The sequence below is a fragment of the Syngnathus scovelli genome, chromosome 4, assembly GCF_024217435.2.
Source record: "Syngnathus scovelli strain Florida chromosome 4, RoL_Ssco_1.2, whole genome shotgun sequence".
Lineage (NCBI taxonomy): Eukaryota > Metazoa > Chordata > Actinopteri > Syngnathiformes > Syngnathidae > Syngnathus > Syngnathus scovelli.
Window position 1 is genome coordinate 11,771,306 of NC_090850.1, and position 24,800 is coordinate 11,796,105.

Consider the following 24,800-nt stretch of genomic DNA (forward strand, 5'->3'; position numbering starts at 1 on the left):
ATACTGGAAATACAAGTAAGACACCATTTTTCTTCTCATACGTCCTTAATTGTCTTGACCTGACACTAGATAGCAAGAATATTAAATGAATGCTCATTTAGCTTTTCAATTCTATGTAGTGCATGCTTAAAGTATTTCACAACATGAATATGTAAATGTGGAAGTTGGTAAACTCAAGGCTCAACACGGCCTGTGTTCGAACTCACCACAGCTTGGCGTAATTTCCCGAAATGGAAACTTTTATGAAGGACGTCTTCCACACGGGAGGTTACTGACTCATTTGTACTCACTTTAAAAACGATGTTATTTCCCTTTCCACATTTTCATTCTTTAGCACTATAAAGCATAACTTGTTCTGTTGTTGTTGTGCTGCCATCTTGTCGACACTGGTGGGAAAAGTACGAGAACTCTGCTGCAAGTAGAAGAACTGATTTAGTGTTTCTTTCACTTGATCAAATTACAAAAGTACTGACTAAATTTTCCGATGTTGTCATTGTGTAATATAATATATAAAATATATAATAATACAATAAGATAAATGGTCGGCCCTCACGCGTTCTACCCTCAACAAATCTGTCCCTATTTGCAAAATATTAGGACACCACTGGCTTTATAGTCACAAAATAGACAAGGGTAATGTGAGATAATGAAAGCAGATCTCGTTAGTATCCACAGCAGTAATTCTAAATGTGTGGTACAAGTAACACTTTTAGTGGCATTTGAAAGAATCACTGGATTCAATGTTCAAACTATGTATTTTACTGGGACATTTAGGTTCTGTTATTGTGACTGATTTCAACCTAATTAATACTGTACACCCTACATAGTGTTTTTTCTATATTTGAGTGCAGTGTTAATGTGCATGATGTTACAGTGGCTTAGTAAAATATAAAATGTATTTTTAGAAACACCTGATTCCATGTTAATGGTCGTATTGCAGTGATTTTTTTATTCATCTGTTGAGCTGTGCTAGATGCATATGTGCATGTTTTTTTTGTGTGGGAACACAAAAATTGACCATAGGCACACACATGCCTCTGACAAGCTTTTGCCAGCGACTGTGATTTTGAATGTCGAATTGTTAAAACAATTTCCGAAAGGAAATGATGGAAGCGTTGCCACTGAGTGATGAGTCAACTGGCAGTCCGAGGATAGGTCATGTTTGTTTGTCTCTACTGCCCGTCATAGACCTGGGGCCGCCAGGCGGCTGTTTGGACTGCCACACGACTCAGCAGGAAGTCTGGGGGGTGTCTGACTTCCTTGTTCATCCAACACACTAAATATTTTAAGTTTTGCTAATGTGAAAATTGCAAAGTTACAGACCTAATTGTTCCCCGTATTAAAGATATAAATCAAAACAACTCAACAAATTGTTTTGGAGCAAACAAATTTCTTGCTTTGTTGAACTTTCCCTTTGTTTTGTTTTCCCTACAATTGCCATGAGAAAAAAAAAAATCACAGATCTTTGCACAGCTGGTGCACAGCACAATGTTTTATCATGTTACATGGTCTGGCTGTGATAAGTAAAAGTACTGTAAACTTTACAGATATGGATTCCATTTACTGAGCAGAAATGCAAACAGAACATTTATGAGATTGCTAATCTTTTTTTAAAATTAATTATTCCCCCCCACCTATTTTTCAGTTCAAGATTTGCCATCGCTGATATTATTTTCCTGATATGCTATATTCCTATGTACGTATAAAAACACAATTTGTATTTTTGTCATTTGTCTTGTTAATAATGGTAATAATATTGTTTGATGTTATGAATGATACATTTCTGAGGATGCAATGAGCCAATAAAAGTTATAAATGGAATATTTGAAATTAACCTGTGATGCTCTCTCTGCAGAATAACCTAACTCATTAATTTGCATGACTTTTTCATTTTCATACAATAACAAAGTGCAGATACTTCATTACAGAACTGTTTTTCTAACATTTGTTTTTGTACTTTTTGTGTTACTTTGTGTTTTTGTAAGAGTCGAATAAGAACTCTTTTACCAGAGCATGTCCCCCCCCCCCCTATTTTTCAGCACAAGATTCGCTGATATTATTTGACTGAAAGAGAGTGTCAACAGCCTCCCTCCTCAACAATGGAAGCCCAGCTGCCTCCTCCCTCCCGCCCTCCCTCCCAACCCTTTAAAAGCGCTGCGAGTCGGTCACCTCAGCCTTGCGCACCGACTGCACGGCAGTGGGTACAACAAAGCCCACTGATACGATCTGAGACTTTTTTTTTTTTTACTTACTTACTTTCTTTCTGTCTTTGTCAGTTTATTTCTTTAGAGAGGGAAACTGTGCTTTCTTTTCACTTTTGGGTTTTTTTCTTTTTGTGCGTAAAATGGCTGGTGTCCCACTCACGAGCGTTCTGGTGGCTTTGTGCGTGTGCAGCGCAGTGGTCCACGGTGTGCCAAAGAATAAACGACAGAGTGGACAGTATCAGGTGTATCCTGATTTCCACGACACCGAGGCTATCAGCACAGGTTTGTGCATGCATTTTTCAGCAACTTTTTTGTCTTGACCCATAATTGCAATTCTAAGTTTATTAATCACCGTTTTAGTGTGTTCTTGTTTTATGATCTGCATTTATTTCTATCGTGTCTTTACAACTATAATAATAATCCTCACATTCAATTGACAGTGTTGGGAAAACAATTGCATAGTTGCGCAACAGTGGCTCGCTAGATGTTGACGACTAGAAATTCCTAATGTTATTTAGTTATTTTGCCTCACCAGAAATATATGCCAAAGTCGTCCTCATAATGGAATAAATGCTCAAACAAGCTGTTAGAGTAGTGCACTAGTAGACTATTTATCCTGACTAGTAAGACAATGTAGTGACTATGTAACATTTTTTTTCCTGCACAATACTTTAGGTAACTCATGAGGCAAAACTACTAATGAGCATTTTGGAGCTACTGGTAGAGTCCTGGAGGCTACGAGTGTAATACACTCACCTTGTAGTTAGGTCTAGTAGGGTTACAAGTGCAGTAAGGCTTAAGTGCATACTCACAGGCCAAAGGTGAAATTAGTAGTGGAAAAAAACATTCAATCTACCAGTGCCCTGGACTGTCTTACCTGTTCAGACAAAAGCATACTAGGACATGGACCTATTAAGGATATTGAATAAATGCCTTTCCGTCTGGGTTTGAATATTAGAAAAAAAAACCTCTCAGGATGTTGTGCAAAGTGCAAGACTTTGTGCAAGCTTTACCCAAGCTGCAAACTACAATCTCAAGAATTAATATATTTAGACGGATCCCTTTCTTACCGTGCGTGAGAGACTGCATATTTTTGTCTTGATTGCTCATCTAATAATATTGTGACCAGGAAGCATTTTTGTGATCTGTACTGTAGTTGGCTGCGAGGAAAACGGTCGCTCATTCAGAGTGAACGAGCAGTGGGAGAAACCTTACCGGGGCAGCACGCTGTTATGCACCTGCAATGGAGCACAAGGCATCAAATGTAAAACTAAGCCTGAAGGTTAGTGACATTTTTTTAAAATATTATCACGCTCATTATCACACATTATAATAGGGTACCTCAACTTACTCTGCGGTATACGGCAATTTACTTGAGCAAGCGCACAGTTTATTCCACTTGTGTGCAAAGCAATTGTCTCGCAGGCAGCCCCTCTGACTACTGTATCGTTATTATGTTGTGCTTCCTTTGTACTTTTCTTAGTGGAGGAGTCTTGTTATGATAAGTACAATGACCGGACATACCGGGTTGGTGAAACTTACGAGAGACCAAAGGACGGAATGATGTGGGACTGCACTTGCATCGGATCTGGTCGGGGCAAGATCAGCTGTACCATCGCAAGTGAGTTACCTCAAATATGATGGAGAGTTTGCTTGTTCAGAAAACATACTTTTTTTTTGTATTAGCATTTTTTAATTTGAGAGTACAGTACAGAAATACGTTCCTGATCCACCCCCACCCATGATAAATGAAAAGTTTCAAATGCATACATGTTAATTTATTGGAAGACATTTTTTCAGTGACGTATTATATCATCCAGCAACTTCTCCTTTAACGGAACATCAACACGTACAAGCTGAGTAACAGAAATACAATTCTCTCTACTAGCTGATTGAACCTATTATGTTGTCATTTGTAGATCGTTGCCATGAAGGCGGAAGGTCTTACAAAATCGGTGACACCTGGCAGAGGCCTCATGATACTGCGGACTACATGCTGGAGTGTGTGTGTCTTGGAAATGGCAAGGGAGAGTGGACCTGCAAGCCTGTGGGTGGGTAACTAAATTGCTAAATGATTTTTTTCCCTGGTTGGACAGGCCATCTTGCAAAGTGCAGACAGCCACACTCACAAACCTAGACCAACTTATGTTTGATGTCACTGTAAATAATTTACGGGGCAGTCGAACTAACAGCAGAAAAACATTACTACTAGTAAGACACTTGTTTTATTAGTGCATGTCTTAGTATGATGACTAAGAGTGTACTGCTCCACGCACATCAAGCTTGATATAAAGTATCTTGAATAAATGCTGAAACCGTGTTCCATACATGCTCGCTTATCTGCACAGCTGAGCGTTGCTACGACAACAATGCCGCCTCATCGTATGTGGTGGGAGAGACGTGGGAGAAACCCTACCAAGGCTGGATGATGCTGGACTGCACTTGCCTGGGCGAGGGAAATGGCCGTATTACGTGCACCTCAAGGAGTAAGCAGAAGCATGCATATATTAGTGATGTGAAAATGGGGCTTCAATATGATTCATGAACCAGTTGTTGTGGTTATTGAGACCTCTAGATGGCACTCTCTTTTCAACATAGGTCGGCAATTTTATGGATGAAGCATGAAGCTTCATTTCCCCACATACACAGTACACACGCACACGCACGCACACATTAGTCATGCTGTCATAGCCGGTTCTGAGTACTCTGGCTTTCTTACTAGATCGTTGCAATGACCAAGACACCAAAAGGTCCCACCGCATTGGAGACACATGGTCAAAGAATGACGCCAATGGGCACACGCTGCAGTGCTTGTGTTTGGGAAACGGTCGTGGAGAGTGGAAGTGTGAGCGCCACAATGCAGGCCAAGGTGAGAAAGGAAAGCCAACATATTTCACTTTGGCACCAGTGTTGAGAACCGCACACACGTTCAATTACTTTGGTCTCGAACAGGCACAGGTTCGGTGGTGGTGAGCCCACTCCATCCTCAGCTGGAGCTAGAGATTCCCACTGAAGGAACCTGTCGCACGGACTCTGGAGCCACCTACTACGACGGACAGCGTTGGATCAGGAGCCAGGGCAGCAAGCAGATGCTCTGTACTTGTCTGGGTAACGGAGTCAGCTGTCAAGAGTGGGGTGAGTAAAATTGTCAAGCTTCTCGCCCTCATTCGGGGTTCCAAGGAACCTCTTCTGACAAATCAATAGGTTCATGGAGTTTTCAAAAGCATCAATTGACAGCAAATTGACATTCTTGATTTGTACAGAGGCCCGCAGCCAGGTGTACAGCGGCAACTCCAATGGTCAGCTATGCGTATTCCCATTTGTGTTCATGGGAAAGACCTACTACTCGTGCACCACGGACGGACGCACAGATGGCCAGCTCTGGTGTTCCACCACCTCCGACTATGAGCGAGACCAGCAGTACTCTTATTGTACTGAGAAAACTGGTAAGAAGATGTTTGATTCAGTTTTAATTTACAGGACAAAATTGACAGACTGCATGGAAAATGAGCAGTGTATAATCATTTTTTTCCTCCATATGACCAGCCATTGTGGCCACACGAGGAGGCAACTCCAATGGCGCCCTTTGCCACTTTCCTTACCTGTACAGCGGCCGCAACTACACCGACTGCACATCGGATGGCCGTCGTGATAGCATGAAGTGGTGCGGAACCACGTACAACTATGATGCTGATCAACACTTTGGATTCTGCCCCATGGCTGGTGAGTGTGTGAACTCCACTTTGAGAATACTGAAGAATAGAATAAAATTTCATACAAACTTGCATGCTAAGAGACCATTGAAATACAAGCAGGATGGCTGTTTTGAAAAAGTGTATTTCTTCTTGGGCGTGGTCATATTCACATATGCAGTTGTCACTTCCGATGCTAAAAAAAAAACAGTACTTTATTTCATTTGAACATGTTGCACATGGTTGAAAATGACATTTTTTTATTTTTAATGTTATCCCTCCTCAAAAATTACATCAGTTAATCACAAGAAGATATTACACTTCCTAAAATACGATAAAACGTAATTCTTTTAAATGGTCAGCAGATGATTTCTCAACTACAGTCAAAATCACATCAGTCATTTGCTCCATGTTAAATTGCAACTTAAATTGTTCCCTTGTCCTAAAATCAATCAAAAATGTAATCTGGTTGAAAAAAAAAAACACCAAATATTCAAGAATATCTATAATAAAAGCCATTTTATTATGATTTAATTCTGTAAATGACAAGAATTTTTTTTTTAAATATAATTTTCATGTGTTTTAATTTGCTCCAAATAAAGCCAAAAAGTGAAACTTGACATTGGCGACATATTATTGACTTATTTATTGACCGATTAAGATTAGGATATTGCTAAAAATGACCCTTGCAAAGTTTCATTATATTTGGATTGGGACAGCTAAAATGCTCCCAAAAAAAGAAAGATGGGCACTATTCTGACATGGATTTATTTTGTTGTTGAGTATTTGGCATCCGCTACACTGTCCAGATCAGAACTCAAACAGAAACAAATCAATACCCACAAGCATGTGTGCCAGCAGACTGTGCCAGATTTTGTCCTTATTTGTGTGCCTTTCCCGTAGCTCACGAGGAGGTGTGCACCACTAACGACGGAGTCATGCACCGCGTTGGTGACAAATGGGACAAACGACATGACGTCATGGGGCACATGATGGAGTGCACATGCCTCGGAAATGGTCGGGGGGAGTGGAACTGTATCGCTCACTCACAACTGCGAGGTGAGAGCCGTCAGATGTCATGAAGCTCTTGTGTTATGTCATCTGTCAACAAGGTGTGTGTCGTTTTTGCATGTCCAGATCAGTGTATTGTGGAGGGCTTGACCTATGACGTCAATCAGGAGTTCTCCAAGCGCCACGACGAGGGCTACATGATGAACTGTACTTGCTATGGGCAGGGACGCGGACGCTGGAAGTGTGATGCTATTGGTAAGTTCTTGGCCTAGTAAATCACTTTGTGTATAAGCCATAAATTAGTTTTAAAGTCGATGTAAAACGAAAAGAAATGCCTTCTAAATTTAACATACCACAGAGAAGAGTGTTGTGAATAACCCTTCGAAATTTGATTTAATAAAATTGCTGCTTATATGCTTTAAAATCAGGAAAAGTAAGCCATTGTCTCCACACCCAAATGCTGTGGGTGTGTCCGCTGAGAAATAGATGCTACTTTGTCTTCTTATTTCTTATGTCAACACATCCTTTTCATGTTTGATCCACTGGATCATCATGGGATATTCCACACCACAGCGAGAGGTGATAGCCACCAGCTAGCTCACAACCTAACAAGCTTCTGAGGCTTCTCTAGGTCCGCGGATGAGCAGAGGGCTCAACTACAATGTCATATTCCCACTTGGGAATTAAAATAACAATACCTCTGTAAATTGCTCTAGTGATAGAAATGGGCCAAATGATAATAACTGAGAAATGCGTAATTGCACCACTGAAGCAATTCAGTTGCCCCACTGAATGTTTGAATGAAAATTCTGTCCTCTCACATAACCATTAATGTTAAAACTTGAGGCAACAAAAGTGAGTACACCCATAAGTGAAAATCAGCCATTTTCCTCCCTGATGTCTTGTGACTTGTTACAAGGCTTCTGGCCTCAGGTGCTCTTACACTCAAAATATTTTATATCTTGGAAATGTTTTTGGGCTAGTTAAACAACCACAAGCATGTCATTTTCCTCTCCTATAACAGATCAGTGTCAGGAGCCACAGACAAGGGCGTTCTATCAAATCGGAGAGTCATGGGACAAAGTCATCCATGGCATCCACTATCGCTGTTACTGCTATGGCAATGGGATTGGAGAAATGAGGTGTGAACCCCAGCAGAATTACCAAGGTGGGAAACATTCAAACTCATGATCAACCTCATCCACTGCCTCAGTTTAAAAAAAAAAAAAAAAAAGACTTGTGCAATGTCAATCCTTTCACTGTAGCTCTCATTCTAAAATTACACAGTAAAATATTTCTGCAAAGGTCTGACCAGCACCAATGAATAAAAGATACATGCCAATAAAGGTGGGCAGATACGTAAATAGTGGTGAGCCATAGTACTCAAGTGTTATGTCACACTGTGAGAATGTTTGTGAGCATCAACCCACACCTACTGTAACACCATCATGTTAACCTACTGGATGTCGCCTCCAGCTTTTTCTTTCTCTCATCGAGTCTCACTGCGACTTTCCAGGCGGCCATAGGCCAGTTCAGGTCATCATCACGGAGGCGGGCAAACAGCCCGACTCGCACCCCATCCAGTGGAACCCCCCCTCATCTGTTCAGATCACGCAGTACATCCTCAAATGGAAGATTGTGAGTCACGATAACGTCTCCCTGTCTCTCACTGATTTGCAGTATGTTTTTTTACTCTGCTCCATTAATGATGTAAGGACTATAAAAAATTTAAAAAATGGTTGTCGCTCATCTCATCTTTTTGTTGTTCCTAGAAAAATTCTCGTAGCCCCTGGAAGGAGGTGGTCGTTCCCGGTAACCTCAACTCCTACACCATTTCCGGTCTGCGTCCGGGGGTCACCTATGAGGGTCAGCTGATCAGCATCTTGCGGTACGGACAACGTGAGACCACACGCTTCGATTTCACCACCACCCATGGTTCTTGTGAGTAAACCTACAATTTTCCAAATCTTGTCTTCATATCAACTCACACATTCAACTACAAAAGCTATTTCAAAATGTTGCTGAAGTGAGGCAGATCATACAAGGATGACTTTCAGTACTTCTTTTCAAAGATAACAAAATATTTGAAACGTCTCACAGAATGAAGCTGTGTACAACTGAAAACATTCTCTAAAATAGTCAACACCATACAAAACAGTATCCTTTTTCTTCTCAAGTGGAAACCTCAGAGGGAGAGACAAACAAACCTCCAACGCTGGTCGACACCTCCGAATCTGTGACGGAAATCACTTCCAACAGCTTCGTCGTGTCCTGGACGTCGGCCTCGGCCACCATCTCCGGCTTTAGGGTGGAGTATGAGCTCAGCGAGGAAGGTGCACAGCGGCAAGTCTTGGGTAAGAAGAAACAACGACGTTGCGCAAATGTACACCCACGCGCAGAGGTGTTCTGGCCGCAACTTTACGTTTTCTATTTCAGATCTTCCTCGAACATCCACTTCTGTCAGCATCGGTAACCTCCTGCCAGGGCGCAGATACAACGTTAACGTCTACGAGCTTCCGGACGAGGGCGATGCCAACCTCATCCTGTCCACATCCCAAACGACAGGTAAGAACAAGCGCATTTGCTGTATGCAGGTCAATCTAGTTTACAGTGTGATTTGTATTGAAGATGTTAAAATTTTAGAATAAAAGCAATAAAAGTGTGCCAATGTGGCCTTCATTTCCCCAGCTCCTGACACTCCTACTCAGCACGCTATCGATGATGTGGGAGAGACCTCGATCCGCATCAGATGGTCCAGACCTCAAGCTCCTATTACTGGTAATCAACTTCATATTGTATTTGTGGTAAACAACAGAACCAGAAGGTTTCTTGTCATTTTACATGGAACTTTATGGCAATCAACATCAAATCAAGGGGAATCTAATGAACACACACATAAATATTTATGGGTAATATATATGTATGGTTGTTGAATGTCTGCGTCTGTGTGCAATCAGGTTACCGTGTGGTCTACACGCCATCCGTGGAGGGCAGCAGCACCGAGCTGAACCTGCCCGAGTCAGAGACCTCTGTGACCCTGGTTGACCTTCACCCGGGTGTACTGTACAACATCAGCATCTTTGCTGTGGAGGAATACCAGGAAAGTGAGCCTGTTTTTGTCCAAGTCCATACGGCTGGATCTTCTCAACCAGGTATGTTTGTCGAATGTTGATGTAAGCTCTCGGGATGTTTTTTTTTTACGATTTTTGCACATCGCAACCCCTGCATGACCCTCTGTATGATTCACGGTGGTGTTCGAAACAGACTTGTGCAAAGATTAAGAGAATGGAATGTGAGCACCACCAACAAGCAAAGAAATGCTATCTATCAGTTCTTATCGCAACCACAGCTGAATTGTTGACTTGTCAGGCTAAAAATGTTTATTAGACTTTCAGAGTAAAACCAGATGCTGTTTTGTTGAAGAACATTTCTCATCTATCATTTGTTTAATCTGGAACATGAATCGTAATATCTTACTCCATGGATATCCAAATGCTGTGTCACAATCGTATACTGAAGACATTTACAGAAAATCATATCAACACTTCAGTTTGTTTGCTTGCTAGATATCTTTACATACCTTATAATTATAATGGATCTTTAGAGATCTATCGACTTAAGGTGATATTTTCTTTTTTTTGTCAATTCATTTGTCTTGATTGATTTTGTGCCGCAGAGGAGGTGGCAGCCCCCACCGACCTGCAGTTTTATGAGGTCACCGATGTGAAGATCACCCTCACATGGAATGGACCACCCAGCGAGGTGACGGGTTACAGGGTGACCTTTTCCCCCGTGGCGCCCGACGGCACCGAGATCAGACCCCTCCAGTTGCCGGTGTCGCCCAACGCCTATGCTGACATCACCCACCTGCAGCCAGGCACTCTGTACCGCTTCTATGTCTATGCCATTAACGGGGGTGTGGAGAGCGAGCCACTGATGGGAGAGATGTTTACCAGTATGTGTTGTTCTTTGTGTGATTGAATATTTGGGAATTTTCATCGTTGGTATTATTCAAAGGGAATTTGCAGGAATGAACGAGAATATAGCCTACATTTGCTTTGCCTCCAGAACCAGATGCTCCCACCAGCGTGCAGTTCACCGACATCGGTCCAGACAACGCTCTGGTTAATTGGGAAGCTCCCCGTGCCTCAGTATCTGGCTATCGTCTCTTCTTGAGTATCCAGGGCTCCAGTCCTGTTGAGAAACGAATCCCCGGTGATGTCACCCAATACGCGCTGAGGAATTTGCGTCCTGAAACCGATTATACTGCTACTCTGCACTCTGAGCTGAACAGTGTGCTTAGTGAGCCCATTACCACGCTTTTCACCACAGGTGAGTGATGTCTCGAGGTTGGCCTCAAGATGAGAGGTTTCGAGTGTTACATAATTTGTTAGAACACTTATCCCCTTTGGTGCATTTGACTTAATGCTGATCAGGCTTCTGCATGAACATTTGCACCCACTTAAAGTCAAACTGGTTGAAATTGTCATATGATATCATTCTGTCCTTGTTTTCCAGCTCCCCAGATGGGAAACGCACCTGCGTTCAGCACAGAGGTCACCGATACCTCCATCATCATCTCCTGGATACCCGTCCGCAGGTTTAGCTACAAGGTAGCAGCCACAACAAGCTCGCCACATGAAAATTACCGTATTTGCCGGTGTATTGGTCGACCTTTTTCGATCCAAAATCGACCGAAAAAAATCGACCTCGACTTATACACCGAGTCATAAAATTTAACTTCGTATTCATCGCTTCAAATGTGATGGTAACCAAGGCCGTTTCTCATGCATCTCATTGTGCGTTGCACTTAGAAAATTTGAACCGGGCGGCGTGCGCGAGTGCGCGGCCCGCTGGAAGTCGAATGAGGCGCCGCGACCACCTCCGCGGTGCTTATAAACAGCCGATCCGCTCGGCGGGGGCTATTTTCGGCCACTTGGCTCGTGCGCACGGCCTCCCGGATGTGCCGGGCGGGTGCGCGAGCTCGCCGGCCGCTGGAAGTCGAATGAGGCGCCGCGACCACCTCCGCGGTGCTTATAAACAGCCGATCCGCTCGGCGGGGGCTATTTTCGGCCACTTGGCTCGTGCGCACGGCCTCCCGGATGTGCCGGGCGGGTGCGCGAGCTCGCCGGCCGCTGGAAGTCGAATGAGGCGCCGCGACCACCTCCGCGGTGCTTATAAACAGCCGATCCGCTCGGCGGGGGCTATTTTCGGCCACTTGGCTCGTGCGCACGGCCTCCCGGATGTGCCGGGCGGGTGCGCGAGCTCGCCGGTCGCTGGAAGTCCAATGAGGCGCCGCGACCACCTCCGCGGTGCTTATAAAGTGCCGATCCGCTCGGCTTGGAGCTATTTCCGGCCTCCCGTTGGTGCCGGGCGGCGTGCGCGAGCTCGCCGGCCGCGATCTCCTCCGCGGTGCTTATAAAGTGCCGATCCGCTCGGCTTGGAGCTATTTCCGGCCTCCCGTTGGTGCCGGGCGGCGTGCGCGAGCTCGCCGGCCGCGATCTCCTCCGCGGTGCTTATAAACAGCCGCATGCGCGGAATTTGAACACATTTCGTCAATAAATTTCGCATATTGAATTTTGAAGTTTAATATAATGCAACAATTGAGCTCGACTTATACAAAGGATATATCATAAAATCGTAAATTTCCGTCGAATTTTAGGGGGTCGACTTATACACCGAGTCGACCTGTACACCGGCAAATACGGTAATCACTTTATGAATGGAATGCAACACCTTATCGGGAGGAGCGTATTGTGCAAAATATTCCAGAGTGGGCTTAGAGCGTTGCGAACAGGTCAAATGAAGTTCATCCTGAAATTTCACCCAAGAGCCCAGTGTCAGTAGCTTAGATTCAATCTTTATGACAGGCTCAGCATTATGATGTAATGTCTTTGCGGTCTACAGTAATGTGTGCTTTTCTCATTGAGTGATCTGATCTTCTTTGCAGCTGTCTGTGCTCCCCAGCCAGCAAGGAGAGTCTCCAAAACACAAGACCTCTGACACTGGGCGCCTTTATGTCAGCGGTTTGATTCCCGGAACTCAGTACACATACAGCGTTCAGCCCATCTTCAATGGACGCCCTCGTGGAAGTGCCATTACCCGCAACGTTGTCACCTGTGAGTAACTCTCAAACAGTTTTACTGACCAGAAGCACCCGGGAATGCAAGTGCAAGGCTTTTGAAGGGAGTAGATGCAAATACACGTGCTAACTGATTTTGCGTCTTTACATAGCGAGTTGGAACGGAAAGCGTTACAAACTAAGAACGAGATGTCTTCCTTAAACTTTGCTCCAGTGGTGCTCTCATATTTTACACAGCGAAAACCATTTCAGACCCATTTGGCTGATTGTTATGCATTTGCTCAATGTCCCAATGCTTCTACCGCGGTCTCCCTGCAGCTTTGTCTCCTCCCACTGACCTGAGAGTCCAGTCCAACTCTGACACAGGAGATCTCGCTGTCCACTGGACGGCCTCCAAAACACCAGGTAAATATTGACCGGGCTGCCCGGAGCCCACCGAGTCTAGACATTGACCTCCGAAAACACCTCTTCCCGGTACATCTTTTCGACTTCTCACGGTGACTCATACGTAAAGGAACAAAATCTGACGTCCGTTCCCACCCTCTCACTCTGCAGACATCACCGGCTACAGAGTGTCCAGCACGCCTACCAGTGGACAGAAAGGAAACAGCATCGAGGAATTTGTGAGGGCTGATCAAACCTCATGCGTGTTGGAGAACCTCAATCTTGGGGTGGAGTACAACATTAGCGTGTTCACCGTCAAGGAGCATTTGGAAAGTCTGCCCGTGTCCACTATTATCACCCCAGGTAAGTGCAAATGGAAAAGACATTGACACATGCTGAATGAAGACTACACTCTAGCGCAGAGTAAAAAGTGTGTTTGCCGTGTGGGAAATAAGAGAAAAAGCTGAGTGAGATTGTGGAAGACACTTATTGTCTTTGTTCCCCACGTCCGTCAGTTTTCACGACGGCTAGATTTTCATACTGGAGCTATTTGCAAAGTAAAAAGTGGAGAGAGTTTGCTCAGAAGAGTTTGTGTGTATGTGTGTGTCTTTAAAATGCAGGGAGTAAAAATAAAAAGTGGTCAGAAAAATACATAATCAAATAGGTGCAGAGTTCCGGAAAAAACACTTTCCTATTCGAACTTTATTGTTTAGTTTAGAGCAAGTTATACTAGCATCATGAGCATAAACCCCAAGGATACTTTATCCTTATTTATGATCACACATTCCACCAATGCAAAGTACTCCTCTCACCAAAATTGCGGAATTTAAATTCTGGAAAGATAAAAAAATCTTTTTGGGCCACTCGGGGAGATTTTTTTCTGCTGCCAAAAAATCAGCCAAAATTCTTGTTGATTATTGTGTGTGACACTGCACTATTAAATGTAATTTGTTGTTTAATTCAGCCTGCTCCATTATAACCTGCTGGGGTCTTTGGCTAACATTTGCATGAAAGTCTTGTGTGTCATAATCATTTAAGTGACGCATGCCCTCAACTGTTGATTTGCTGTCCGATTTGAATGTTGACTGTATCGCTCCTGGCACTGAATGTTGAATTCATTGAATTAATCTGTGTACGGTGATCATTGTCTATGTCTTTCTCATGTTGCTTGCGCTTTGCACCTGGCCTAACTCTTCTAGACATACCTCCACCGAGACATATTCGCTTTGTCGACATTACTGACACCACCATTGGCCTGCGCTGGATCCCACTGAACTATTCGACAATAACGGGTTACCGGATAACGGTAGCGACGGCGGGCGAGAACTTGCCCATTTTTCAAGATATGGTGGACGCATCAGCTGGTTATTACACGCTTCGTGGTTTGGAGCCCGGCGTGGACTATGTCATCAGTATCGTCACAGTTACGGAAGAGGGGGAAAGCGAGCCAACCGCACACACAAAGCAAACTCAAGCGGGTGAATTTCAGATTTCTATTTATGTGTGAGGAGAACGACACCATTGATTTTACAATTTGAAAATTCTAGCTTTCTTATTTTGTACATGGGTTATTCCAGAATCGGAGGGACCACTTTATTTAAAAAAAAAAAAAAGTTGCCAAAAAAAGGGAATATTTTGATTCGTTCAGCACGGCCATCAAAAGACATCGTGAGATACAGTGTTATTTATCTATTGCTAAATAAATCAACAATTAAAAATGGTACATTTAATTTGAATCCTGAAAAGGTTTTAGGAAATGTGTGTATGGCGAGAGACACCACTTCAGAGGATAATTACTACTATCGTACTGAAAATATGTCTGTGATAAAACAAAGAAGCTTAAACAAGGAAGACATCAACAAAGTCATACTCCCAAAATACGCAGATTTATGGTAACTTGTAACTGCCTATCTATTTTATTTGAGCAAGTTGGTCATCAGTAGAGAAAAAAAACATTGTAAGGTGTCACAGTTCTCAAGCGGTATTTTAAATGATATTTAGAAATAACTTTATACAGAAAAGGCATGTTTCTGTATTTTGTTTGTGGGTTATGTCCTCCAATTCTGGAATGATACGTACATATACTAAACAGTGGTACCCTGACTTATGAATTTATATCATTCGTTCCATGACCATCCTCATAACGGCAATCACTAGTAGCTTAAATTTACTTTACACATTTAAATGATTGGAAATGCCATTAATACTACTCCAGAACACCCAGAAAACTGTAATGTTTCTTTTTTTGATATGCACAATAGAACCTTACATTAAACATAAGGTAATACCGCAATCCAATGGAATGTAAGAAAATTAAGACGGCACATTTCCAGTCAAAGTGGTATGTGGTTGAAAACTTGTAATTCTCTTTTTCGTATGTCTAGTTTTGCAGCAGACGTCAATTGGCATTGGCAATAAACAGCTTGAAGCAAGCACACTTGGCTTCTTTTTTTGCAGAACTGTTTGCAATCTGCCAAACTGCACACACACAAATCAAGAAGGCGAAAATAGAAAAAGAAAAAAGACATTTGTCAAAATACCTCCACAAGAGATGGACAATGTGAGTACAAAACAATGTTTACAAATACTTCCACACTGAGTTTGCTGCCACCATCTAGCGGTGCACAGAAATCAAACATGTCGACCATGCGATGAACAGAAAACTCATAAGTCAAGGTACCACTCCAAAAGCAAAGTATTGTTGGTCTAATGTTGTTTTGCTTTCTACATGAGATCAAGCTGTTATTCCCTCATATCCTCAGTGATTCCAGCTCCAACCAACTTGCAGTTCGGAGGTGTGGGTCCTGACCACATCAGAGTCACATGGACAGTCCCACACGTTGCCATTCCGAGCGACATTTCTCGCTTTGTCATCCGCTACAGCCCTGTGACTGACGACCGCGATTTTAAGGAGGTCAACGTGGGCGGAGCCTCCAACACCTTCTTGCTGGAGAGTAAGGCCACAACACAGCAACCGACCTATGACAACTATGGAGCCGTTGTTTTGAGTTGCAAGCCATTCTAACGAATTGTCTCCCTTCCCATTTGTACAGATTTGCTTCCTGACACAGAATATCGCATTAGTGTGGTATACATTTATGGAGAACGAGAAAGCAACCCTGCCACAGCAACACAGAGGACAGGTGAGTGAGACAAAAGCTGTATCACTAGTCAGGACAAGTTGTATCACTAATCAGGACAAATAGTATCCTTTTGAGCACAATGAAACATTTTGAGTTTGCTGCCACCCACGGAACGCCATAGTAATTCTACAACGCCCTGAAATGTATCACCTCGAGATTATACGATTGTATAATATGTATACTTTTTCTTTCTAGCTGTGGATTCCCCAACTGCTTTGGACTTTTCTGACATCCAAACCAACTCCTTTACTATTAACTGGCGGGCTCCGTCCGCTAGCATCACGGGTTACCGGATCCGCCATCAGAAGACAAGTGGTGGACGCACCAAGGATGAGAGACTTCCCCCTAGCAGGACTTATTACACTCTGACCGGGCTGACTCCTGAGACCGAGTACCTCATCGCTGTGTACGCTGTCAAAGGCAACCAGGAGAGCCAACCTGTGACGGGCACACAGGCCACCAGTGAGTGGCTTGCATACGAATGGTGTCATCTTTCTCATTTGTTTGTATTGAAACCTAATGAATCTTCTCCACATCTCCAGTTTCTGATGCTCCCACTGACCTGGAAGTCGTGTCGTCTTCGCCCACAAGCATCACCATTCGATGGGACGCTCCCTCTGTTGCCGTCAATCAATACCGGATCACTTACAGAGGCACCAGTATGGTTTCTTCTACAATTGTCATTTTTACCCAGTAAATACTCCTCAAATTTTAGTGATCAATAGTTTAAAAAAATGTTTCCACCCAATTTTCATGGGAAGTGAAAGTGGGGAACTTTGAAAATATTCTTAATTGGAAAGTTACCATAGAGATTGTGGCAATTTCCCTATTGAGAGCTAACTTTTAATTTTGTTCGTGAAAGGTTTGTATCTTTGAAATTTTGCATCCATAATTAAAAGTGGGGTCTTCTGTCGATTTCCAGGTGGGGGAGCGCCTCAAGAGTTCACCATCCCTGGTACTCAGACCACAGCCACCATCACCGATCTGCAGCCGGGTAGCGACTACACCATCACGGTTTATGCTGTTACCGGAAGAGGGGATAACCCCGCCTCCAACACCCCGGTCTACATCACACATAAGACTGGTAAAGGAAATTGAAAGAGGAAAATATATTTAACTCGGAACTATGAGTGGCTGAAATTCAATTTGTTCTTTAGATATTGAGCCGCCCGCTAGCATGGATGTGACTGATGTGAGCGACAATGCAATCACAGTACGCTGGGCTCCTGCTCGGGGGCCCATCACAGGCTATAGAGTCACTGGCGCACCTAAAAATGGCCTTGGACCATCCTACTCAAGGGACGTGTCTCCCGGTAAGAGTCAGTTGGATTACAAGTCTTGGGACACATGGGTTAGATTAGGCCAAATTCCCTCTGAATGTTAATTTGATCAAATCTAAAATCAGAGATTAAACCGGGCATGCTGCTTTGGCAGTGATATTTGATTTACCAACAGAGGGAATCCAACTGCACCACACGTTGTGAATCAGTTCCTGTAAATCATTTAAAATGTCAGCCTGACCTTGTCTCAGCTCCATGACATGTTCTTATTTTGCTCCACCTCCAATAGCCACAGATGTATTCGTGTCCTAATACTCTGGTCCATATTTTGTGTAGAAACAAGTTTAGTCTTGCATTTTTCCAAACATGCTGTGTTCTTTTTTTGCTTTATAGCTCAAACTGAGATGACCCTCACAGGCCTGATGCCAACTGTGGAGTACGTTGTGAGCGTCTCTGCCCTGGGCACTGATGGCCAGCCTTCCTCTGCAGTGGTGGAAAATGCCATCACAGGTCTGCTTTTGATCTTATCTAGGAAAACTGAAAGGGTTAAATGAAAACTCTTAACTACTAAACTCATGTGGAATCACTCAAGTGACCAAACTTTGACAAAGCTTCTATAGTGGGTCCCATAAATTGGATGGTTCAAGGTTCCCTTGCTCCTCAATAAACTTCAATATAGTTCATTTCCTTGGTTTCTTTTCACCTTCTCCCCGCAGCGATGGATCGTCCAAAGGATCTGACCTTCTCTGACATCGATGCCAACTCTATGCGCATCGCTTGGGACAGTCCAGAGGGCGCAGTCACATCCTACCGCGTTCTCTACTCCAGCCCCGAAGATGGCGAGAGGGAGCTGCGTCCGTCACCCAGAGGCGATCAGGATAGCGTGGCCATAAAAGGCCTTCGGGCTGGAACGGAGTACACTGTCAAAGTCATTGCTCTCCATGGCCGCACACCCAGCACACCATTGGTGGGAACGCAAGCCACAGGTAGACACAACTTTGCTGATGCATGCTCTTAACTAAGAATGAAGAGGGCCCGAATTGCTCATGTATTTGCTCCATCTTTGTGTTCGTCTGTCTCAGTCATTCCCGCTCCCACCAACTTGCTCATCTCAGAGGTGGAGCCCACTTCCTTTGCCGCGTCGTGGCAGGCACCTAACGCACGACTGTCGGGATACCGTGTGGTTGTCAACCCAGAGAACATCAACAGTCCCGCCAAGGAACTCAATGTTTCTCCTGACACAACACGCGTGGTCATACCCGGGCTTATGGTAAAAATTGAACGCTAGATTTTCCATTTTATAAACTTGCATGGTGATCATGTTCTGTTCTCGCAGTTTTTTTCTGCCCAAGATATATATCAATCAATTAATCAATCAATCAATCAATTTGTCAAGGTTAAATCTGCCTCTTTCTATTTACTGCATGTCTTTTTATCTCACAGCTACACCCACTGAGGGTTTTTTTTTTTCAAGTAAAACAGACACCATGAACGAATTTGTACATCTTTATCTTGTACTTGTACCACAGGTAGCCACCAGATACCAGGTCCATGTCTATGCTCTGAAGAACTCCGTCACCAGCAGACCACTGGTGGGAGAGGCAACCACACTGGAAGGTAATCTGATATTTCAGCACCTTCTATTCCAGTAAAGTGTGTGTGTGGCTGGCACACAGTTGTGAAATGTAGTGACCAACAAGTGGTGGCCCGTAAATAGATCTTCCTTTCCCATGCAGATCTAAGTCCGCCTAAGCGTGTGAATGTCAAGGATGTGGGGGACAGCTCTTTCACCCTCAGCTGGCGTGCTAAGGTGGAAACCATTACCGGTTTCCTCCTTGAAGCCACGCCCCAGGGTAGCTCCCGTCCCACTATCACCAAGACCATCCCAGCAGATGTATACACATACACTGTCAAAGGTAGACCACCCAAAAAAATCATTTCAGAGGAAATCATATTTGCCATTACTCACTGTGTGCTGATATGTTTTTGAAGGTCTCCAGCCAGGCACCACATATTCCATTAACCTGTACACTCTGAACGGCAACACAAGGAGCGCCCCGAATACACTTACTGTCCAAACAGGTACTGTCTGTGTATTTATATGCATTTCTGCGCCAATATGTTAATTCTATTAAAGTTAACTAGCAGCATGTTGAAATTTGTCAAATGTGCTTGTAATTGCTTAAAAAAGCCAATGAATGGCAGCGGAGGACTACTAGAAAAGGTTCCATAATAAGACCAATTCCACAGATTTTTTTGAATTTTTCTCTGTAGCTAAACCGGTCGTCCAAGCTCCCACCAACCTTCAAGTGACGTCTTTGAACCCCACCGACATCTCATTCACCTGGCAACCTCCAGCCACGTCCATCACGGGTTACTACGTCACCTACGGGGAGCCCAGAGCCACTCCACAGGAGTTGAAGCCACGGCCCCACGCTGGACAGAACTACGCCACCATATCTGGTAGGCTTTTGCTCCACATAATCCTCTGGGCTCTTTGGTCCATATTTTTTTTTAACAATTTTAACTAGATTAATCCAAATGGAATGAAACCATTCATTTATTGTTTTATTTTGTCATTTCTAATTATAGCCTTTTAATTACACCAATATGTGTATTCTATGTGTTGCTAGGCAGGAATGAACATAAAACAAATGTTCAAGACTTTTTTAGAACCTGCACACTGTGCAAACAAAACTACAACTTGATTAATGATGACCAGAACTATCCATCCATCCATTATGTAAAAAAAAAAAAAAAAAAAACCTTAAATGTTGAAATGTTTTTCTGTACTTCTCTGATCAGGCCTGAAACCAGCCACAGAGTACATCATCAAGATTGTTGCCATCCAAAACACACAGAGGAGTACTCCACTTGTGGGACGAATCAGGACTCGTAAGTGTTCCAACACTTTTGACTATCAAATTGTATTTGCTATCCTTCTTTATTTCTTGTCAAACACTCACAACTCTACATTCTGTTCTGGATGAAAGAAAAGTTGAAGCCACTGTAACATTACAAACAGTTTGAACCTTTCACTCATGGTATCCCATGACTGGTAAAATCACAACTTGATCTGCCTCTCCCAGGACCTGACTCCTTGCTCCCTGTGCCGCAACCCCATCGCCCTGGAGGTACCACTGATCTGGACAATAGAGTTCAGCTAGTGGGAAACAATAACCAGGATGGTCTCGGTGGTCAGAGCCAGCATGTGGAGTATACTGAGTACAACAACAACAACCGGCCCACCCCGCAGACCCCGTACGGCCAAGTTCAAGAGCCCCTAGTTTTTGTGCCCCTCCCTGACGCCGGTGGCCGGCGCAAGCCCTACGTGAAGCTCAATGTGCCCTATGGCACCATCTTTGCCAACGAGACAGGTCTCCCGCAGGAGGCTCAAACAAGAACTTCCATTTCCTGGAACCCGTACAGTCAGAGCAACGCGTACTTGGTCTCTTGCAATCCAGTAACACATTTGGATGAGAAAATGTTCCAGGTAAGAGCGGCGATGGAAAGCCATCGATTTGATATGATCGACAACTTTGAATTTCAATGCAATTTCATTTTTCTACACTAGGTACGCTTACCAGGCTCCGCCACGACCGCCACGCTGATCGGCCTCACCCCTGGGGCTGACTACAACGTGATTGTGGAGGCTCTGAAGGGAGCGCTCAAACACAAGGTCCTTGAGCAGCTTGTTACCGCTGAGAACACCGGTGAGTCCCAAACAGTTTCATCTTTACATTCAATGTATCACTACTTTACTGGAAGGTAAACATGTCACAAAATTGCAAAATATTAGCAATGCCTTAAATCTCTCATAAAAAAAAAACTAATTGGGATTACTGTATTTTTTACACATGTATTCTGTTTTACGTGACTTTGTCATCTTCCTTCCCGCCAGTCCAAGAGGGAGTTCCTCCGACAGACGACGCCTGCTACGACACGTACACCGCAACCTACCACGATGTCGGCACTCAGTGGGAACGCATGTCCGAGACGGGCTTCAAGCTGTGGTGCACGTGTCTGGGCCTCGGAAGGGGACACTTCAGATGTGACTCCTCTAGTATGTTTCGACCTTCATACGACAGAAATGCGCTTCTCACAAAAGGAAAAGTTTAGCGAAGGTCAACTTAGGTTAACTAAAGTGCATTTTCAGTTCATCTTGAAATTTCACACTGAAGCTTAATATTTCTTACCTTGTGAGTGTTTTACATGCAAGTGAGAGACAAATTGTGTATTTCACTTGGATCTTTTATGGTGTTGTTCTTTAGAGTGGTGCCATGACAATGGGCAAAATTACCGCGTCGGAGACAAGTGGGACCGCCAGGCCGAGAACAATCACTTGATGAGCTGCACTTGCCTGGGCAATGGCAAAGGAGAGTTCAAGTGTGAACCACGTAAGGCTCCGATACCTTCATTTGTGGTCGTCAAATTGCAGCTCGCAAGCTATTAAATCCTAAATTATAGTGTAACCCGCATATTTGTGCTAGAGCCAAAACTCTTTCTAATATTAAAATATTGCTTTGGAACTATCTGTTGATTCACAGATGAATCAGTGTGCTACGATGAAGGCAAAACATTCCAAGTGGGCAACCAGTGGCAGAAAGAGTACCTGGGCGCCATCTGCACCTGCACATGTTACGGCGGACAGCAGGTACCATACCAAACAGTGACCTTTGTTTAAACACCGGTCGGGTCACGTATGTATGATGGTTCCTTTTTTTATTTGAACAGGGCTGGCGATGCGAGAACTGTCGCAAACCGGCATCGGACGCCGACGCCAGTGTGGTGCAACCTGTTCAATACGGCAAGGTGAGTCTTCATATCCATCTTGAGCTCCACTACTAGTGCATGACAAATGCCTACTAGTTGGGCCGGTGGTGTTACTCATGCAGCACAATAGTTTACTCGTAAGGTTAAGGTATGTACCAGTGCCAATTATTGATTAAAAACTTACTAGTAAGACATGGTCACAACTACTAATCTTATTTCCAGCCACTTTTACCCATACTAGTAAACCTAAAATTGTTCATTAGATTGTGCTACTGGTGTCCCAAATGTTGTGATCGGGGAGTTTATGTCCTTTTGCTCAACACTTCCCTCTCCTTCCAGAACATTCACTGCCCCATTGAATGTCTCCGACCCGACCTTCTGGCAGACACGCTGGCGGTCCGGGATCCTCTGGAGTGAGAGAACCGCCCGTCGGACTGACCGCTTTGCTCCCTTATTGTCTGATTACTGCACTGCCCGAACCCAGAGCTGTCGTTGTCTGCCGTGGCGCAAACGGCCTAATCATTTTCTGACACATGCTCATTCAATGTTAAACTGCACTTCTGCCTGATCAACATGATCCCTTCACTCATGACCATTTCTAACTTGGCTCTATTATAGGAACGGCCATTACAGTATTTTTGTAACTCAATGTGTGTTTCAGGCATAGTTTTGTTAAACATTGTTGCGTTTCAAAGCATTCCGCTACTGCTGGCAAGAGGGGTCACACTGTCTCTTACTAATTTATCCCTTTAATTTCTGTGTGTGAATGTGAGTGGAATTGTCGCTGTTCTATTTTTGTATCTTGTTGTCCATGCCAAAGTTGTTTCTACTCGACAGAAAGTCTCTTATTGTAATAAAGTTGGAAAGAGCCAAGATTAAAGCAACGCAGTCTGTCCCATTGACTTGAGGTGAGGTTCATGAGTGGGGAGGCAATGACGTCACCCCCCCCCCTCAGTAATGTGCATTCCAGTTCTTTTAAGTGAACTGAATCTTTAGAATCACTTCACGCGAAAGATTCGTTCAAACGAATCGCACAACGAATCGTCCCCCCCACACACACACGCACGCTGATCCGTTTTTTTTTTTTTTTAACTTCAATATCACATACAACTAAGCAATACACCAGACAAATAAAATCAAGTAAACACATGGTAATGTCGACAACGGCAACGCACACATTTTTCTCTATATTACAACATCTCGTGGGAACAACATATACATCAAACAATACAACTACACCCCCCCCTTCCTAAAGTGATTCGTTCTTTTTTTTTAGTTCATATGACTTCAACCAGTAGGTGTCAGTAATGCGCATTGAAGCTGGTGCCACCTCGCTGTAAAACAAAACGAAGAAGAAAATGACGTAACTTCCCTTCACGAACGAGTCGTGAATTGCAACTGAATGGATCTGTGAGTGAACGAGTCAGTGAGTGAGTGATTTGCATTTCCAGTTCCTCGCGAGAACGGATCAGTGAGGAAACGAATCCTGACTTTCCCGTTCGCGAACGAGTTAATTGGGAGAACTGCCTTCTCGTGCATCAACGGATCAGTCAGTGAACGTGTTGCGTCTCCTGGCGTCAACTATGTAAGACAGAATGTCGATTTACGATTTGCCAAGAAAAGAAAGAACCACTCACTGAAACACCACTTCTTTTATGCACGTTTTCTCCAAGCTAACGGTTAACTTTATTGCATGAAGGGATGCGCCGTTATGCAACAACGGGGAGATTATGCTTCTCTTTGGGTAATCTTGATTTTATAACACTTGTAGTAGTTTTTAAATAACGTGTATGCATATATACGCCTAAATATTGTTATCCAATATATCTACTGCAATTTCACATTAGATTGCTGGTTTGAAATGTACTTTTAATATTATTATTATTTTCAAATAAACATTTATGTTAAAACTTGTCTGGTGTTTTATTCCTTGTTTTTTTATTCGCCAATTAAAACATAAAGATCAGACATTTGGTTAACTGCTTTATATGACAATATGTGTTTTACGTTGTTATATGAGTTGGTGTCCCCCAAAATAACAAATATTGGCATAACGAATTTTTTTTCAACCTTTTATTCAAACACAAACACATTCAGTATAATAACACCATCAACCACAATCCAACAAATACAAAATTAAAACATCAATGTCAGCATAACGTGTGTCGGCTGACATGGCAGCAACGCTCTCTGTCACTCACTCGTGAATCTTCGCGAACGAACCTGAGAAT

At 43.5% G+C, this 24,800-nt stretch overlaps 1 protein-coding gene across 2 annotated transcripts; it reads left to right on the forward strand.

The window, feature by feature from the left end:
* The first annotated feature begins 2,164 nt into the window (after positions 1-2,164).
* On the forward strand, positions 2,165-23,449 carry fn1b (fibronectin 1b). Of its 2 annotated transcripts, XM_049717366.2 has the most exons (46): positions 2,165-2,486; positions 3,361-3,486; positions 3,688-3,825; positions 4,124-4,255; positions 4,553-4,690; positions 4,927-5,073; positions 5,157-5,339; positions 5,468-5,650; positions 5,751-5,927; positions 6,800-6,955; positions 7,034-7,162; positions 7,932-8,075; positions 8,424-8,545; positions 8,680-8,848; positions 9,085-9,261; positions 9,344-9,472; positions 9,596-9,685; positions 9,865-10,059; positions 10,584-10,862; positions 10,976-11,239; positions 11,426-11,520; positions 12,858-13,026; positions 13,308-13,394; positions 13,545-13,736; positions 14,573-14,851; positions 16,136-16,327; positions 16,427-16,516; positions 16,712-16,978; positions 17,059-17,175; positions 17,439-17,600; positions 17,674-17,829; positions 18,190-18,306; positions 18,513-18,782; positions 18,879-19,066; positions 19,326-19,413; positions 19,533-19,712; positions 19,789-19,878; positions 20,071-20,259; positions 20,602-20,691; positions 20,886-21,289; positions 21,371-21,509; positions 21,698-21,859; positions 22,068-22,193; positions 22,344-22,450; positions 22,531-22,608; positions 22,909-23,449. In XM_049717366.2, exons 1-46 carry the CDS (start codon positions 2,345-2,347, stop codon positions 22,984-22,986), a joined length of 7,332 nt encoding a protein of 2,443 aa, XP_049573323.1. In that variant the 5' UTR covers positions 2,165-2,344; the 3' UTR covers positions 22,987-23,449. The 2 variants fall into 2 exon arrangements, with proteins under 2 accessions (XP_049573323.1, XP_049573324.1); XM_049717367.1 differs by lacking the exon at positions 14,573-14,851.
* Positions 23,450-24,800: the final 1,351 nt, after the last annotated feature.

Coding starts and splice junctions, on each gene's coding strand:
- fn1b (XM_049717366.2), top strand. CDS start 2,345: ATGGCTGGTGTCCCACTCACGAGCGTTCTGGTGGCTTTGTGCGTGTGC. Junction 5,651..5,750: donor TTATTGTACTGAGAAAACTG/GTAAGAAGATGT, acceptor CCATATGACCAG/CCATTGTGGCCACACGAGGA. Junction 17,601..17,673: donor CTACATCACACATAAGACTG/GTAAAGGAAATT, acceptor TTTGTTCTTTAG/ATATTGAGCCGCCCGCTAGC.